The following is a 17408-nucleotide window of genomic DNA, read 5'->3' on the forward strand; positions in this document are numbered from 1 at the left end:
ATTCCGCCCCAAATGTGTTGGCAACTGTTAGAATTTCTGAAAACAATTCATCTTTGAGCAAGCTTAAACATCCCCAACAAGTGCTGGCATCCACATATTAGTTCAATCGTTGCATCATACTCTTAAGTGATTCCAGTCTCAACGAGTCATAAAATCCAAATGAACACATGACCCATGTCATAAGAGCTTTATTTGAAATATTACATATAAAAACTACATACAATTTCTCCAACATGTTAACTGGGATTAAAAGCACATTTTAAAAATTCTGATCAGTAAACGTGTGCCAACCCGGAATTAAGTCATCCCCACTATGGTCACTTATTGCTGGGAGGAGGAGAACTAGTCTGACACCTCCATCTTGTCTTGTTTGATGTTCTCTGGAAAAACAAAGGGTATGTTAAGTTGCAAGATTTGTTCTGATAATAGACGCAAGCTCAGACAAGCGTGGGCACCTGCTGTCTGTTCTTCCTTCATCCTGTCAATCACGCACTTCTTGATCTCCATTCCGATGGCTCTGGAAAGGGGCGGGGGGACGGCGTTGCCCACCTGCCAGGCGACGACGACGACAAGATGCCGCTTAACACGCTAACCTTGTCTACTGGTGCTCAATGAGTCAGCGTGGCTGCTCACCTGTCTGTGTTTGTCCAGGATGTTCCCGAAGAAGCGGTACGTGTCGGGGAAGCCCTGAGAGCGGGCGCACTCCCTCACGCTGACCACTCGGTGCTGCTCGGGGTGTAGAACACGACCCTGTAATTTAAAAAAATACAAAATGTGCCAAATGGAAAAACATGGGATTAGAGCTGCAGCTCAGGTCTCTTTTTTTTTTTTTTCTTGACCTGTTTTCCCATGGGCTCGGGGTTGGTGACGGTGGTACTGAAGAATCCATCCCACTCCAGCCTTCCGTAGAGTCCCGCCCAGTGATTGTGGCGGTTTCCGGTGTGAGGCAAACACCACGGGATCAGTGTATTAAACTGCCGGTCGGCCGGATCGCAAGGATTTCCTGCATTGGCGGACAAAAACTTGTTCACGTTCGAGCAACTTTACCAAAGCGTTATTCAAGCCCGTGCGCACCTCCGGCGCAGGTGCAGACGCCTCGGAGCGCGCCCGTGCCGCTGCGTCCGTTCTTCTTGTCCCGGTGCGTGTAGCGCAGTTTCTTGGTCATGGTGCCGTCCCTCAGGCGCACCTCGATGTTGGGGAGGTCTCTCCAGTCCGAGCCGGGAGCCAACGGGATGTGACGCATGCGGCCCTCCACCAGAGCGCTCATGTCCTACACACCCAAGGAAGAAGGGGGGGGAAAAAAAAGGCAGCCTTTTTTTGGGTATACAGTTCCACTCTCGTGCTGTATCTTTTTTTTTTCTTCTTAATTATTACCATTTTTATTTTTTTTAAATCAGTCTTAGTCTTGGTTCATGGGAAATGACTAAATACCTTAATTACTGATTCGCACCAAAATTAAAGTACCTTAACTGAAACTTGCACTGGATTTCAATTTTTTTTTTTTGGGGGGGTTGAACAGGTGAAACTACATTTTATGTAATAGTTTGAAAAAGTTTGAATACAAAAAAAAAAAAAAAGATAGCAAGGAGTATGGATTTTTTTTCCCTCCAAGGGCTCCATTCTGAAAAAATTAGATGTAAGGGCCACTTTGACCAAATTAAAAGTCGAATAATTTCAAACTAAAATGAACCCATCAAACAATTATAAAATCGGTTAGTTATTTTGAAAAAGCGCAACAGTGAATATAGAGACTCACCTTGCAGACGTGATCCCTGAGGATGGGCTGGTACTGCGTGCCGCGGATCTGCCTCTGGAACCACGACTGAGGCTCGCCGTTGTAGGAAATCTCCAAGGCGGCGGCGCCGTTGCGGATCTCGGGCAGGTCGGACATGGCGTCGCGGACCGTGATGGTTCTGTAGATGCCGCCATTGCCGCTGTACGCAGGACGCCATGTTACAACACTGTTTGATGAAGAGAGTGGTGTGTGATGCCAAGCTTACCGTGTGACGTTGCTGACATATTTCTTCTCGTCCACCACCACGCTGAGGGAGACCGCTCTGGGAGCGAACACGTGCAAAGGCTCGGGATAGCGAGGCAGCTTCTCTCCGGGAGCGGCGGCCAGGATGATGGCTCTGCGACGAGTCTGGGCCACGCCGTACTGACCCGCCTGATCCAAAAAGGACAACATAACCAACGTGAGACGACGAACAAGAGCACACTGGACACACACAGTTGAAAAACCATTACACTCAAAGCAATAATATTGCTGATCCATAAACTAGAGCTGCAATAATCGAAAAACAATTTGATTACAAAAAAGATGAAAGCAAAATCTCTGCTTCGAAGCATTGCAGGAGTGTCCCCCTCCCCCCCAATGTTACTGAAGTGCGGTAAGCATTACTTAATCGATAACACGATGGGATAATCGGTACACTATTCGATTCTAAAAATAATCCTATGCATAATAATTCTAGTTTGGCTCTTGAAATTTACACATTACTATATTTGACTGTTTTAATCAGTTTATGTATGAAAGACTTGTGGAAAAAGCTAAAAATGTACGCAGAAGTATGACACTGAAATCGTTCCCCCCCCCCCCCCCGAAATATAAATTTAACAGGTTTTAAGCTATATAAGCTAAATGGTTTGTTTAAATTTTGTATCATACAAGATAAATCTACAGTACCTGCAGGACTCCAAAGGTGCACTGGTATCCCATTCTGACAAGGCAGCGCAGAGTCAACTTGAGGACCATGGATTTTTTGAAGGAAACAAAGTTCCTCACATTCTCAAGCAGGAAGAACTTTGGTCTGTAGTAGTCACAGTAACTGGACACAGAAAGCCAAAAGGTTAGCCATTCATCAACATCAAACAGTAATTCACTTTAATCAGCGTTTGCCTTGTCACCTGAGGTAGGAGACCACCAGCGAGTTCTTGAACTTTGAGTACGTGCGCGAGTTGAAGCGATTCATGCCGCTGAAGCCTTGGCACGGGGGGCCACCGCAGAGCATCTCCACGTCGCCCTTCTGCGGCAGCTTCTGGCCCAGAGAGTTGGTCTTCTCGCCGGACATGACCAGCTTGAGTAACACGTTGCAGTCTTCTGTGAACACGGTAGTGCCCGGGTTGTTGAGCCTGAAGGCCTGCGCCGCCGGCTCCCACATCTCGATGGCCCACTCCGTTTCGGAAATGCCTTCAAAATAAAAACTGACGTTCATTTGGTAACCTGTGCGGGTTGGAACGTTTCACCGTGTGGGAAGGAGATCTTACCAGCCTGGTGGAAGCCTTCAGAGAGACCGCCACAGCCTGAGAACACGTCCAGTGTGCGATATTTCTGCACTTTGGGAATCTGTGGTCCAGGGGGCTGCTCTGCTGTTTCATGAACAGCTGAAGCCTTGCCTTTGCCTTGTAAATAAAAAAATAAAAATAACCGTCACATTTCCACTGAGCCATTAGGAACCGCAGACCCTCAACTAGCTTTTTACATGCATCTGTGTGGCTAGAGCTACGAAGGACAACATTTCCAGAAGGAAGGTTAATTGAAGACTAAATTGTCCATAGGTCTGACGTTGAGTGCGAATGGTTGTTGGATTATGTGCCCTGTGATTGACTGGCGATCAGTTCAGAGTGTAGCCCGCCTCTCGCCCAAAGCCAAAGTGACCCTAGTGAGGATAAGCGGCTCAGAAAATGGATGGATGTTTTATTTACCTTTCCCTTTTCCCTTTCCTTTGCTTTTGTGTGTGGCAGAGCGAGCATGGTTTGGAGGATCCTCAAAAGTTTTGGTTTTGGCATTATAAGCCTGCAAGAGAAGATATGGAAAATTGAATTTGATAGGTAGTCCACAAATATTTGGGTCACTGTGTTTTTGAAGGAATGTTTGCATGTTTATTAAGACACCTAAGAACTGTTTTCAATCATCATCAAATATGTTTCTAAACATTATGCACACTATACCTCTAGGAAGTAGAAGCGGTCCGGTCCCCCGTTGGAATATTCTTGGACCGACTCGTTGAGGTCCTCCCCGTATTCTACATGACAGCGCCCGAGCACGTCCGACATGCTGACAGTGACCTCCTCGTCGCTCCAGTACAGTTGATTGACATCCGTGTGGTAACTGGCTTTCACTCCTTTGTGGGTGTTCTCGGGCCTGGCAGAGGAAATCCAGAATCATACTCCATTTTATTTATTTATTTAAAGTCACAGGAGAGCAAAATGGTCCATCTATTACCTGTAGAACTTGTACAGTCGTAGTTTGACCTCCGACAAGTCCACCTTGCCGTTGCTGCGCCGGTGACTGAAGATCTCCTTGATGCGGCCAACGCGGAACGGTTCTGGGGCGTCCTGGTTGGAGCCCTTGATGTAGTCCGATGACTTTCTGTAGTATTCCGGATACAAGTCCTCGTCCACGTCTTCTTTCCTGTGGGAGCGCTTCACAGGGCTGACTGCTTTCACACTGACAACAGACAGAAGACCGTGAGAAATAATAACGCTGCCAGACTACTGATGATCATCACCATTTCTAAATAACATATGCAGAATATTCATTTCTACATTCTCAAATTTTATCAATCTGTCCGCGCTGCTATCTTGGAGCTGTGTAGGCAGAATGAAAGCAGTTTAATTGCAGGACCTTTTTTTATTTTTAGATTATTTTTTAATTACAAAAAATGTATATTGTATATATATATTTTATCATACTATATTTTATATTGAATGTCTGTGTCATTGTCTTGAAGAAATAGAGGCTGAACGGAAAAACATTTGGTGCAGGACCATTTTATAATTTGAAATGTTATTTTTTTTTAATTACAAAATATATTTTAACTATATCCTTTATCATTTACGTTTGCTGCTGCATACAAAAAAAATATTTTGGTCAAAGTAAACTGTTGCTCAGTCAGCCGCCATGTTGGGACCCTTCGTTTTCATCTGCTGGACTAACGGTCAGCGGGATGCTTAAATGTTGTACATGTCATTCAATGATTTTGTTAAAAAATTTCCTTTTAAGTTAGTAGGTTTAATGGAAATTGTCTCCAATTACTGACATCTCGGGAAAGAAACACTAGTATTTTTAGTCGTCTTAATTAACAATTGACGTTTCTTTGAAATTTGAGCATCACCTGAAGTTAAAGGCCTCATGAGGCATGTAGACGCCGTCTCCGACCCGGAACTGCTCGCCTCTGAAGCAGGCCAACACATAGAGCGCCTTAGAGTCGTGCTCTTCGTCCAGCGGCTCAAAGGCACGTGGATTGTCACGCTCCTCGCGCTCTTTAATCCTCACGCAGCTGCTACAAAACCTATTACAATCATTACAAAAACCAAAAATGTGGATTAGAGTGGAGGAATGCTAACGTCTGAATAGAATAAATGCTTGTGCTCACTTGAACTTGCAGTCGTCCGACGGCGTGGTCTTGGGCGGTGTCTCAAAGCGGGCAAAATCCGTGTCGTACCAGAACTGATAGAAGAAACTTTTGCCGTCGTCTTCGATCACCTTGACGCCCACATCCATCCCACCCTAACGCGCAAAAGCGGCAGTGAGCATCAAAAAGAGGAGACTCCTCAGCAGCAAGGTGGACTCACCTCCATGCACCAGTTGTTGGAGGGCGCCTTGTAGGTGACGTTGACTTTGCCTTGGATGTAGCTGAGCGATATGTCCTCGCAGTCGTCCACCAGGAGGAGCTCTAGGGGGTCTGACGACTCACCGAGCACCGTTTGAGTGCCGCGGAGAAACCAGTGGGCGTGAAACATCTTACCGTTGTTGTCCTCCCACATGGCCGTGATCCTGGTGGACAACAAAAACATTTGAGAAAACAGAAAATAAATATTCCTTAAATTTGAAAAACTAGTTTCCGGTCTTGAACCCTAAACCTCCTAACCCAGACTATAAATCCTAATTTGAAGCATCACTGTAATTAGTCAAACCATATCATTAGTAAACGTCTGTTATCTTAATGCTAACACACAATGGAAAAAGCCATAGACTGGCCACTGAAACAAGCTTTGATGTTACAGTAGTTGTAACTAAGCAACAGATATTTGAACACAAACGGTGCAACATGAAGACAGACAATATAACAATGCGCACTCATACAGTACATTCTTTATCCTCTGCAGTCTGTTGTGAAACACTTCATATAGTACAGAATGCCTCTGTATTATACCGCCCCCTGGTGGCCATGGCATGCACACTAAAAGGCGTTCTATCGGTGTGCAATAAAGCATGAAACACAAAACAGCTTCATTCTCCACATTCTATGTGTTTTACTGTAGCACAATACTGCAGAGTGCCATTTTCCTTAGTAAAAACTATATTGTTGGTGTGGCTAGAATGAGTCAAGACACTGCTGTACAGGCTTTTACCCCAATTGGGAACACAAATCCAGTTGGAAAACTATTCTACTAACTAACTATTTTACAATCCTAATGTAGGCTGGCAAACCTAATCCTGGTTTTAAAATCTACTTTGTGATCTTAACCTTATTTAAATAATAAATAAATATTACTTTGAAACCCTAACGCTGGCATAAAATGTCTCTTCAGAGAAGGCCATATGCAAACAGTAAAAGGTGCAGTAAAGCTGTTTAACGCTGGCTTCAAAGCACAAATAAAGTTGGGGCAAATGAGTTAAGTGCTGAATAAGATATCAGCGTGATCAATGTTGCTGTGGCCGCTCTACAAAGTAAACCATCTTTTTTCTTTCCCCCAAATATGTGTGGATTAAAAATAAGTGCTCTACCTAGCCAGGTACAACGGAGTGGATGGATCCTCTGAGGATACCGAGACACAGTCGCCCACCTCCAGCTCTTCCTCATTCACGCAGACCTTTTTGTAGTACTGCTTCTTGTTCTCGCCCTGTAAGGAACAGGAGACCGACTGAGGATGGCTCGGTACTCTCTCTCACACACACACACACACACACACACACACACACACACACACACACACACACACGCACACACACACACGCACACACGCACACACACACACACACACGCACGCACGCACGCACGCACGCACGCGCGTCAAACAGCCAGTACCTGAACGGGCTCGCCGATCCACGTCAGCTTGCACTGGGTCTGCTTCTTCCTCTTCACCCGAGATGCTTTCTTGCTCTTCACGGGCACGTCTTCCTCCTCCTCCATGTTCTCATCATCCTCTGCCTCCTTCACGGCCAGGTTCGGGCACCTGAGCCAATGAGGAAACATTAGAAATGACAGCGGCGCAGCGCTCCTTAAAAAAAGGCGTCTGAAAGGTCATCTTTGCTTTTTGAAGCTACAGATATACTGTATGCAGTTTAAAAATGCTGTGGAATTAACTAGTTTGCAGTGTGGGCACACAGCACAAGGAGGCATACGCAGTTCCCCCCCCCCCCCATTTGATTATTTTATATTTATGGTCCAAGTGTTTTTTTCATATAAATATTTACTATAATTATGACTTCACTGTGTTAGGGTAGGTTAGTGATACACCACGGTGTGTTCTCGTTCTGCCATTACATTACAGGGATGGTCATATAATGTATAAACATTTAAATTAAAATATTCCTTCAAAATGTTTTAAATTACTAATTAAATTAGGACTTTTGCACACTCACCTTCTTTGCTTGCACGCCTGCTTGCTTTTGCCACTTCCTCCAAATTTGATCATGTCCTTGCAAGCGGCACACTTGCCACAGTCAGGAGATTGACAAACCTAAAAGAAGAAGAAGAGAAAAAAAAAAAAAAAAAAAAAAAAAAAAAAACATGGGTAAAGATTTCAACGTACAAAATTTAAATGCAGCAGTGGAGTCTCAGGTTGGGTCCACCGTCTTGGTGCAGTAAAGGCTCACCTCGCAGACGCCGCAGCGCTGCCGTTTGGCGACGCTCTCCTTGTCGTCCTGCTCAAGTTGCTCCGAGAAGAAGGTGTCGAAGATCAGGTAGACCAGCTTAGTGGTGGTAGCTTTGGTTGGACCCTTGCTGTCCTTCTCAATCTTGGTAGGGTGACGGATGGCTTGTCGTCTAGCAGCTCGCCTAGTTGTTTTTTTTTTTTTGAGGGAGGGGAACAATTTGTGTTCAGGTGTTTTATTTAGGAGCTAAAGGGCTGCTGGTGGTCATGTGATGCAATGTCATGATGACGCAACTGGCCAATCATCTAAGGCGTCCAGCCATGCAACACGAAACAAGCGACACAGTAAAGCCGTTGAATGAAGAGCAAAGTGGGGTACACGCATACCGATAATCGGGGCCACAACAAAGTCAGCAAAAGCCAGATTAGCGCAGATATACCGTTTAAAAGATTATCCGAGTGTGGGATCTATTAAGTTATTTTTCCTCCTCAATCCGCTTGGAAAACTGTGTGCGGGCCGGCAATCCTAAACCGGCAATCCTAAACGTTAACGTCAGTCACACGACTGACGTTAACGCTCGCCAATTTGTAAATTTTCTCGCCAATTTGTAAATTTGCTCTCAGGCATAACAAATATTACCAAAAGATATATCAGGTTGTACGGTCCTTTTACAAAGCTAAATTGATACAAAAATAAGTAAAATTATACGCATCATTTTGAGAACATTTATTGTGCAGACATCAAAAGACAAAATAAAAACTCAGCACTTTAATGTGCAGACAAACAAATAACATTGCTGATATAAATATGTAATATACTAATATATAGTATTAGTATATTACATTAATACTATTTCATCATCGTATCATTTTAAAAATCAGCATGCATGTACCCCTCTTTGTCAATCAAATGAAGACTATTACATTCAACTGTTAAAGGAACAAGAGTTTTGTCTATTTGAAGCGTAAATAGTGTACGAGTTAAGTATATAGAAAGCTTAACTGAAAATGGAAACCACCCCTCACTAAAGATAGTCAAACTTGGAATGCCTGCCAACCAATTAGCAAGGCATGGTAATGCTCATGAAAGAAAAGTATACATCTGGAATGTTCCACAACAATGTTCTGGGGTTACAACCTTGACTTCTCGAAGAAAATCAATGAATGTCACACAAACAACGGAGAAGTGAGAAGGCGCTGACTGCAAATTCAAAATGTACGTACTAGTTTCCATGGCAACACTGGGCCGACCACCTGAACCGTCAAAGCACATCACTTCCCATTATCCTGTCTGCTACATGTGTTCTTTACGTGATTTATGTAATCAAAAGCCATTTTCCACACTCAACCTAAGGATCTTTATCTAAAACGCTTTTAGAGGGTCATTGCTCAGCTTCTTTGTGAAAGGCAGAGAGAGCCCTTGCTTTGGATAACACGACATTTCCGTGAGCATTCTTCTGCACCACACCGCTTATGGAGCGACTTGAAATGACAAACCAGATGGCGTAATGACACTAGTACACACAAACTACGATGTGAAGCCATACAAAACAGTAGCAGGGACTTTTCCCCATCACCCAAGCCAACGATGCATTCAGGCCTACCTACCAGTACAGCAGCATGCTGCATTAGGAAATGTCAAAGGAATGGTAGACGTTAGCGAGCGCTTGAAGCCATTTCTTTGACAGAAAAGCTAAAACTTGAAGCAGCTGGAGGAGCCGCAGCGTAAACGGCGGCTGAGGCAGAGCCCTCACGTTAATGGAAAAGCCGCAGCGAAGAAAGTCGTACCTCTTGCCCAGCGTAACGCCGGCCAGATTGATGAGGTCGCGCATGCAGGGCGTGACGATGATCGGCTGCTCGTCCGAGTCGCCGGCCTCGTCGTAGCTCTCCACCTGCTCCACCACGAACTGGGCGTGGCGCAGCAGCGTGTCCTCGGTGAAGCAGTTGAAATTGAGGCCCGGCGGGGGCACAGTGGTCTGAAGGTGGGCAAAAAAAAAAAAAAAAAAAAAAAAAAAGGCACACTAAACTTCAAGTTCATTTTGGTTCAGTATTACAATGTGTAGTTCCTTGTAGTACAAGGAACTATATTTGTTAACTTTAAATCAAAATAGACACCGCTCAACTCATGATAAAAGGCAATCGGCAAGAAAAGAGTCAGGCAAATTCTAATCTAATATGAACGAATTGTCCACCATTGTAATAACTGATTAAAAATGTTGATTTTTCCTACTTTTTCCCCCGCCAATATAAAAATGTCTTTACGGGAACATGAAAATTGAGTATATGGTAGCTGCGCACACATTTGGTGAACATTGCGCTGGAGGAAGCCTCAGGTTCTCTGATAATGCCACAAAATGTTGCTAAATGTGTTTTTACATTTTATTTTTCTTCATAAATGTTGGCCTGATTGGTCAAGGGCTAAAAAAATTAAAATGAACAACACTAAATATAGTGATAAAATACACACTGAACATTTACCCCTTTGCACCTCAATGAACTAAAAATAATAATAATAATAAATAAAAAAATAAAATAAAAAATAAAAAAAAGGATTTGCCAAGTTCCTGTTTAGCTAAAATGGCCAAATAGGCAAGAGTTAAGGCCCCGCAAATGAGATTGAGTGGGGATTTATTTTTCTCCTTATCCAAAGTAGCATTAATTCATCAGTCTCGCCTGACACAAACAGCAGTAACATTTATAAGTATCGAGAATTTGGGAGCCGGTAAAATTCCAAAGCACCCTCATCCCCACCTCAATCTTGTTGAGGAGGTCCTCGTAACTGGCGTCCGGATTCTTCTGGAGGAACTCTACCACTATTTTGCTCATGTAGATCTTCTCCTGCATCAGCGCAAAGATGGCCGAGTACTCCTCGCTGGGATTCATCAGGATGTAGTCGGCAAACGCTTGACAGGGAGGAAACCGGTTACGATCCGTCGGAGAGGAAATACATCATTCTGGTTGGAACAACCAGAACTGTTGCGATACCTGTGGTGAACCCGATCAGAGCTTTTTCTCCTCCATCAAATCCTGTAATCCACCAGGCGTTAATGGGTCCAAGTTTCTTTGCAGGAACGCCACCTTAAGAGGGAACAGGAATTCAAAATACTGCCATGTTTACTTACACCTGTCGCCCACAACATTAGGTACACCAGTGCAATCTACTGTAGTAAGAGGTTCCTCCATCCATCCACTTTCTTTACCGTTTATCCTCACTAGGGTCGCGGGCTGCTGGAGCCTATCCCAGCTATCTTCAGGCGGGAAGCGGGGTACACCCTGAACCGATCGCCAGCCAATCGCAGGGCACATAGAAACAAACAACTATTCTCACTCACATTCACACCTACGGGCAATTTAGAGTCTTCAAATCAACCTACCACACGTTTTTGGGATGTGGGAGGAAACTGGAGAGCCCGGAGAAAACCCACGCAGCCACGGGGAAAACATGCAAACTCCACACAGGCGGAGCCGGGTTTTAAACCCCGGTCCCCAGAACTGTGAGGCAGATGTGCGAACCGACTAGCACATCAATGTCAATATAAAAAAGATAAGAGAAAATATGAATGTCTTAACTGCAAAAACTTTCAAATGTTAAAAAAAATTGTTTCATTTAATTGCCAACAAAAAACAATGTAAAACTGATCCTTTCATTAACCATTTGAAAACGTGCTGCCCCTAGGCGTGCCAAAGCAAATGTCCAGTAAGAGCACGCGAATGTCCGAAATGCCAGGTCTTTACCGTCCAAGCAGGGGTTGTCATCGTAGATCGGTTTGACAACGCAACTGAAGTAGAGCTCCACATTCCTCTCAATCAGTCCAGCATCAAAGGGACAAAGATGGCCATGCTTGTCGTATACACTGCAGGGGCGATACAATACAAATATTTCTTGTTTATAAGTCCACGTGAAGAAACTTCAAAATGATTTTATTATTATTATTATTTTTTTAATATCTAGAATTGCCACCTAAAGTTGGTGATCCTGTGCTGCGGCAGATCCTCGTAGCTCTCGAAGCCGTCCTCGTTCGAGTCGAACAAGGAGAGGCGCTCGTCTGTCAACATCTCCGGCTCGTCCAGCTGAAGAAACCACCGCATCGCTTCCACACGTCATTTAAAAAAAAAAAAAACATTTTTTAATCAAATCTCACGCTTACCGCATTGTCTGGATCCCCTTGAAAGAACTTGAGGTCGGAGTCGTCCAAATATTGCCTGCAATCTTGACATTTGGGAGGAGGAGACTGAAAAGCACAACAAGTTTTAGTGTATAAATCTGTGGAACCTGTAGATGAATAATTATCTGTAGGTGCAATTTGCTTTTTGGGACACTTATTAAAAGGGGGAGATGACTTATTCAAATACTCTACGTGCCAGAGTTAAGGTAGAGAGTTACAATACGGGTAACTAAAAGTTCAACTAGACTTTAACGAGGACATAGGGAAAATTGACCTTTGAGTGGCGTTACCTTTGCAGCAGAAACTGTCTTAGTCTCAGTCATGACTTCTTCAGGAGCAGCCCTGTCAAAGTTTTTCTTTTTAGAGAAACAAATTCAAGGGAGTTCCATCTCAAAGCGTTTGAAGGACTTACTTGTCATCAGACTCCACTTTCAGACGCTTCTGCTTAGACTACAGTATTTTTTTTTGGGGGGACGATAAAAAAAACGATCAGGCTGTTAAAAGTGTGAAAGGGTGAGCTGTGTGAGCAAAAATTAAGAAGATTCACCTCTTCAGTGTCATTATCCTGTTTCGCTTCAGTTTCTCCATTTGTGGCTTCTCCATTCAGGTCTTCAGACTTGCGCTTTTGACTGTAAGAGAGGTGATTTTTCAAATACTTGAACAAGACAACTTTAGCTCAAATTCTCTCTTTTTAATATAACTACATTCACATATATGAAGGAGCTGCTGAGGCAGTTCTACACAGCAGTCATCAAATCAGTCCTGTGTTCTTCCATCACAGTCTGATTTGGTGCTGCTACAAAAAAGGACAAACTCCGACTGCAACGGACAATCAAAGCTGCTGAAAAGATTGCCGGTACGCCCCTACCCACCCTTGAGGACTTGCACGCTGCCAGAACTAAGACAAGAGCGTCCAAAATCCTCTCAGACCCTCCACATCCTGGTCACCAGCTCCTTCCCTCAGGTAGGCGCTACCGATCAATGCAAACTAGAACTAGCAGACATTGCAACAGCTTCTTTCCTCTTGCCATCAACTTCTTAAATGGCTAACCTACAATTCCATTGGAACATACCGCCAATTTTTTTATTTAATTTTTTGTCGAGTTTGTTGTCACATTTCTGTCGGGCCAATTATACATTACTCGTGAAGACACTGTTGTAGTCTTGCCATGCTGCACTATTTGCATATCTGTTGTTGACCAATACTGGCCACTCATGCCAGAGTAGCATCTGCACCACTTGCACAACGACTGAGGAGTATCTGCAACATTTGCACAATCAACATTGTCCCAGATTATCACGCTACTAGTCACTTTAAACTGCATACACTCCTTGAAGTCTCGGCGCCCTTTGCACAATGGTCATTGCACCGGACTATTGCTATATTAGCCATTCAAACTGCTCTAAATGCTAGATGACTCGGCATCTTTTTGCACAATTGTCAAAAAAATAATAATTGTACCGGCATTACCAGATAACTAGCAACCCTTTATTGCTCGGTGACTGTTTTTCTCAATGTCTTTATGTCTCAAATGTGTTCTCTGTCAATTGACTGTCTGTTGCCGTACGAGAGCGGGTCCAACTACCGGAGACAAATTCCTTGTGTGGTTTTTGGACATACTTGGAAAAATAAAGATGATTCTGATCAAAAATTACTTTTTTGCATATCGCATGAGATTGCATTATGATTTGGGCCAAAAAACTTCAAAAACAGCACACTAAAAAAAACGATAATTGGCTTAGACAGCTAACAATCCGTGTTGGACGTATCTTTTCGGATTCAAGCATGTGGCAAGTCTGTTAAATGCACCAAAAAAAAAACGCACACTTTCGAGAACATTGACACGATGGTTGGTTGCTTGCCGCCACTTCTCGTCACCCTGGAGCTGGCTGGAGATGCTGGTGGGGGAAAAGATCAAGAATAAAAGCTCAAATTGACACATAAAATTGATGCATTCAAAAGAAAAGTGCTTTGAACTAACTTTTTGTGTCAGCCTTGCTCTTGCGACCTTTCCCTCGAGCGCTGGGCGACCTGACAGCGTCGTCTTCGTCCTCGACATCCATGCCGGCGTCCTCATCTTTGTGGGAGCCGTTGCTGAGGCCGTTTGTTGTGCCGTTGGACTCCTCGCCGTTCTCCAGATCTAGCTCCTTTCCCAGCAGGGACTTCACCTTGGAGACGTAGTCCTCCTGAGGAAGGAGCGTAATGAAAACACATGAGACACTTGCCAGTTAAGGTCTTTAACGGAGTTAAAATAAAACAGGCTGACCACGGAGATTTCTGAGCTTTTCATCTTTTCATCGAGACTACAGAGGGCGTCCTGAGTCTCAGCGTGCAGGAAGTCCTGCACCAGCTTGAGCTTCTCCTTCACGTGATCCTGGACAAGCAAAAAGTAAAATGAGCAAATTAAGTAGGAGTTAATTAATTTCAAGGTCCCGAACGGTACGCAAGGAACTAGTTTGCGGAGCAGTGTAAGAATACGTGGTGACGTGGCACAACCAGGTTTAGTTACTGCGGTACACAGCGTTTTTTCATTTCACTGTTTTCATATTTATGGCCTAAAAGCATTTTTGATACAAATATTTATAATCAAGAAATTTCAAGGCTACAAACAGCCTGCAATGAACTTGTTTGTATACATTGTCACAAGATGTCAGCCAATTGCAAAGCAGATTTAACAACCATCTAGGATCAGGTCAGATGTTCTCAAATTTACACTTTTTAAGTTGATAAATATTCACTATTCAAACTCTTTGCAGTATGCGGATGTGGAGGGGCCCATGACTAAATATGTCCCTGCATCAGAATTAACCTTCATTTTGAGTGTTTATCATTCAAATATTTACTGGAATTCTGACTTTTGCACTGGCCGTGTTGTTTAGTGATACACCACAGCGCTTAGTACATACAAGTGGGTGTTAGGGCACCGACGTAGGAACGGAATTACGTCGTAAATCGAGGACCCACCTGTAATGTACACCTCTATGAAATAGAACTTACAACTGACATCATTTGCTGACACTTGTGGAAGCCATGTCATTCACGGTTTGACTCTTACCGAAAATTGACGTTAAACGAGTTTGGCACATCGCTGCTGCTTTAAAATAAAAACAACAACACTGCTTTAGCAGTGTCCTGTGACAAAAGAGGTAGACTTTACAGCCGCGTTCCAACTCACCTCGTCTGAAGCTCCATCTTCGTGTAGCACCTGCAGCCTTTAAACGAAGGTAAGAAAAGGAGTCAAATGTTAGTTCATCTTTTGTTTACCACTAGGAGACTGCTCATAGTGGCGCCAAATCCTTCCCCCGCGCGCGCACACACACACACACACACACACACACACACACACATTGACAACCTGCATGCTAACGACGCGAGATGCTAACGATAGCAACAGCGAGGTAGCAGTAGTCGAGCTTCGCTAAGAGCCCAACAAAACTCAAATAAAGACGCCGAAACATAATACATGGTTGTTATTCGAGCGCGACGGAGAGCGTTAGCATCCAGTCTTACCTTTTCCTGACGTCCTCTGGCAACGACAGGGAAGTCCTGGCTGGCATGACGCTCGGCGGGCGATTAAAAACAACGTCGAAGAGCGGAGCTAAAAGGGTTTTAAAAGCGTGTGTGTGAGAGAGAGAGAGAAAGAGACAGCGCTGCTCGTCAGCCTGCTAGCATGTGCCGTCCTGTAACGAGCAACGGAAGGACGTGAGGAAAGCAATTGGCGCGTCTGGGCCGTCTTTTTCGCGCGGAAACCTGGGCGTTTCGGACTGTACCATTGCAAAGCCTCACGGGGGAGTCACCGCAAAAGTAATTAGGTGTTATACCGCAAATGAAAAATAATATGCTATAATAAAAACACAGTATGTTCCATAAAATACCCCAAGTATTAAATTTGCGCGTTTTATTCCCTTTATATCTGATATTATAGTCGTAAATGTGAATTTGAAAAGAAAACATCCCGCCCCTTGTTTTTAGCGGAAGTTGAGGACCACAGCGCAAGCGGAAACGGACAGAATTGCAAGGTAACAACAAAATAATAGAATGTGTACTCGCGTTTTTTTTTTGTTTTGGTTTTTTTTGGGGGGGAGGTGAGTAGTGGAGGTGCATGGAACCCATACTTATATTCGTACATAATAATTCATAACAATTAAAGGTTGAGATGTAGGGCATGCCAACCTCCGTCCAGGGGCGTCGAACGACAATGTCAAAGGGCCCTGACCATTTTGGGGGGCACCGGGTTTCCGACACTGCTTGAAAAACTGATATTGTTACACACCGCAGTGGTTATCTTGTTTTCTAGATATTTTAATGCTAGAAACAAACCCGCTCCTTTGCAACAAAGTAGTACACAATACAATACAAAAACAATGATATAGTACAGTCTAACATCTATACCGAAGAAATAAAACGTAATAAATATATCATTGCAGTACATTATATAAAGTCATTATATTGAACAGTTGAAAACTATATTATATATATGCTGCTGTAACACTTGAATTTCCCCTCTGAGGATCAATAGAACATTTAGCTTATTTTAAATTGACTGGACGTAATACATAATCTGACCACCAGGTGGCAGTGTGACATTAGGATTTCTGCTCCTTTTCGGCGTGACCACAGAACATCAATTAGATCCAGCTGCAAACCTTCATTAACTGACACTTTCTAATGTTTAGAGTTGATATAAACATTATGTATATAATATTGTATATTACTTTAAGTTTGATTTTATTTTTTGGACATTATTTTCACTTCAGATGCACTTGACCACTTTATACACTTGAGCTCTTAGTGCATGCAGTTATTCTGCTGATTTGGTTTTCAATCGACTTCCCCTTACAGGTTTGAGCGTGTGATGTCACATCCTACAAGGAAAAAGGCTGAGCAGAGATCTGGTCGGCTTCCCAGCCCAGCGCAGCCTCCTGGGGCTGATTCGGCCAATGTTCCCACCCAGGAATCCTGGACGTCTGACAGGAAACAGGCCCAACTCTCCCGAGACCGCTGTAAGTCAAAACTCGCCCGAGTCTCCCCCAGACCCAAAAAAATATCTCCGGGGGGCATTTCTCAGATGAGCCAGTTTACAAATAGACATTCTTGGTCACACCCCGAATCTCACTCGCTTTGCTTGCCCTCTGCCCGGCTTCCCATCAACGGTGCCTTTGAGGAATTGAACAATTCTATTGAGTAAGACAGCCGTGATTAACCGACAAGCAGTTTGGCCCAATTTCATGCTTTCGTGTTCTAGCTCGTGTTTTCCCAAACCTTGTTGGAGCTTGTTCAATTTCTGCGACTAGTTGTCGTGTCCCCTGCGATTGGCTGACAGCCAGTAGAGGGTGTACCCCGCTTCTCTCACCAAAAGTCAGCTGAGGTTAACTGAGGACAAATTATCCATAGGAATGTGTTGGGTACTGTAATTATGA

At 43.8% G+C, this 17408-nt stretch overlaps 1 protein-coding gene across 1 annotated transcript; it reads right to left on the reverse strand.

Moving 5' to 3' along the window:
• Window positions 1–178: 178 nt before the first annotated feature.
• dnmt1 (DNA (cytosine-5-)-methyltransferase 1) lies at window positions 179–15728 on the reverse strand. The gene is made up of 34 exons (XM_061700995.1): window positions 15499–15728; window positions 15164–15200; window positions 14255–14362; window positions 13970–14174; window positions 13814–13886; window positions 12535–12616; window positions 12400–12437; window positions 12278–12329; window positions 11970–12053; window positions 11783–11892; window positions 11557–11675; window positions 10807–10899; window positions 10573–10724; window positions 9610–9797; window positions 7826–8006; window positions 7592–7689; window positions 7035–7182; window positions 6734–6849; window positions 5578–5779; window positions 5379–5512; window positions 5118–5294; window positions 4226–4450; window positions 3952–4144; window positions 3706–3796; window positions 3268–3402; window positions 2908–3190; window positions 2687–2828; window positions 2001–2167; window positions 1757–1934; window positions 1075–1270; window positions 840–1003; window positions 634–750; window positions 456–549; window positions 179–380 (listed from the first exon to the last, which is right to left on the reverse strand). Exons 1-34 carry the CDS (start codon window positions 15543–15545, stop codon window positions 343–345), a joined length of 4467 nt encoding a protein of 1488 aa, XP_061556979.1. The 5' UTR covers window positions 15546–15728; the 3' UTR covers window positions 179–342.
• Window positions 15729–17408: the final 1680 nt, after the last annotated feature.

This window comes from Phycodurus eques, chromosome 16, assembly GCF_024500275.1.
Source record: "Phycodurus eques isolate BA_2022a chromosome 16, UOR_Pequ_1.1, whole genome shotgun sequence".
Classification (NCBI taxonomy): domain Eukaryota; kingdom Metazoa; phylum Chordata; class Actinopteri; order Syngnathiformes; family Syngnathidae; genus Phycodurus; species Phycodurus eques.

Coding starts and splice junctions, on each gene's coding strand:
- dnmt1 (XM_061700995.1), bottom strand. CDS start 15,545: ATGCCAGCCAGGACTTCCCTGTCGTTGCCAGAGGACGTCAGGAAAAG. Junction 10,900..11,556: donor TGACAACCCCTGCTTGGACG/GTAAAGACCTGG, acceptor TTCCCTCTTAAG/GTGGCGTTCCTGCAAAGAAA. Junction 1,004..1,074: donor CGTCTGCACCTGCGCCGGAG/GTGCGCACGGGC, acceptor CCGCCAATGCAG/GAAATCCTTGCGATCCGGCC.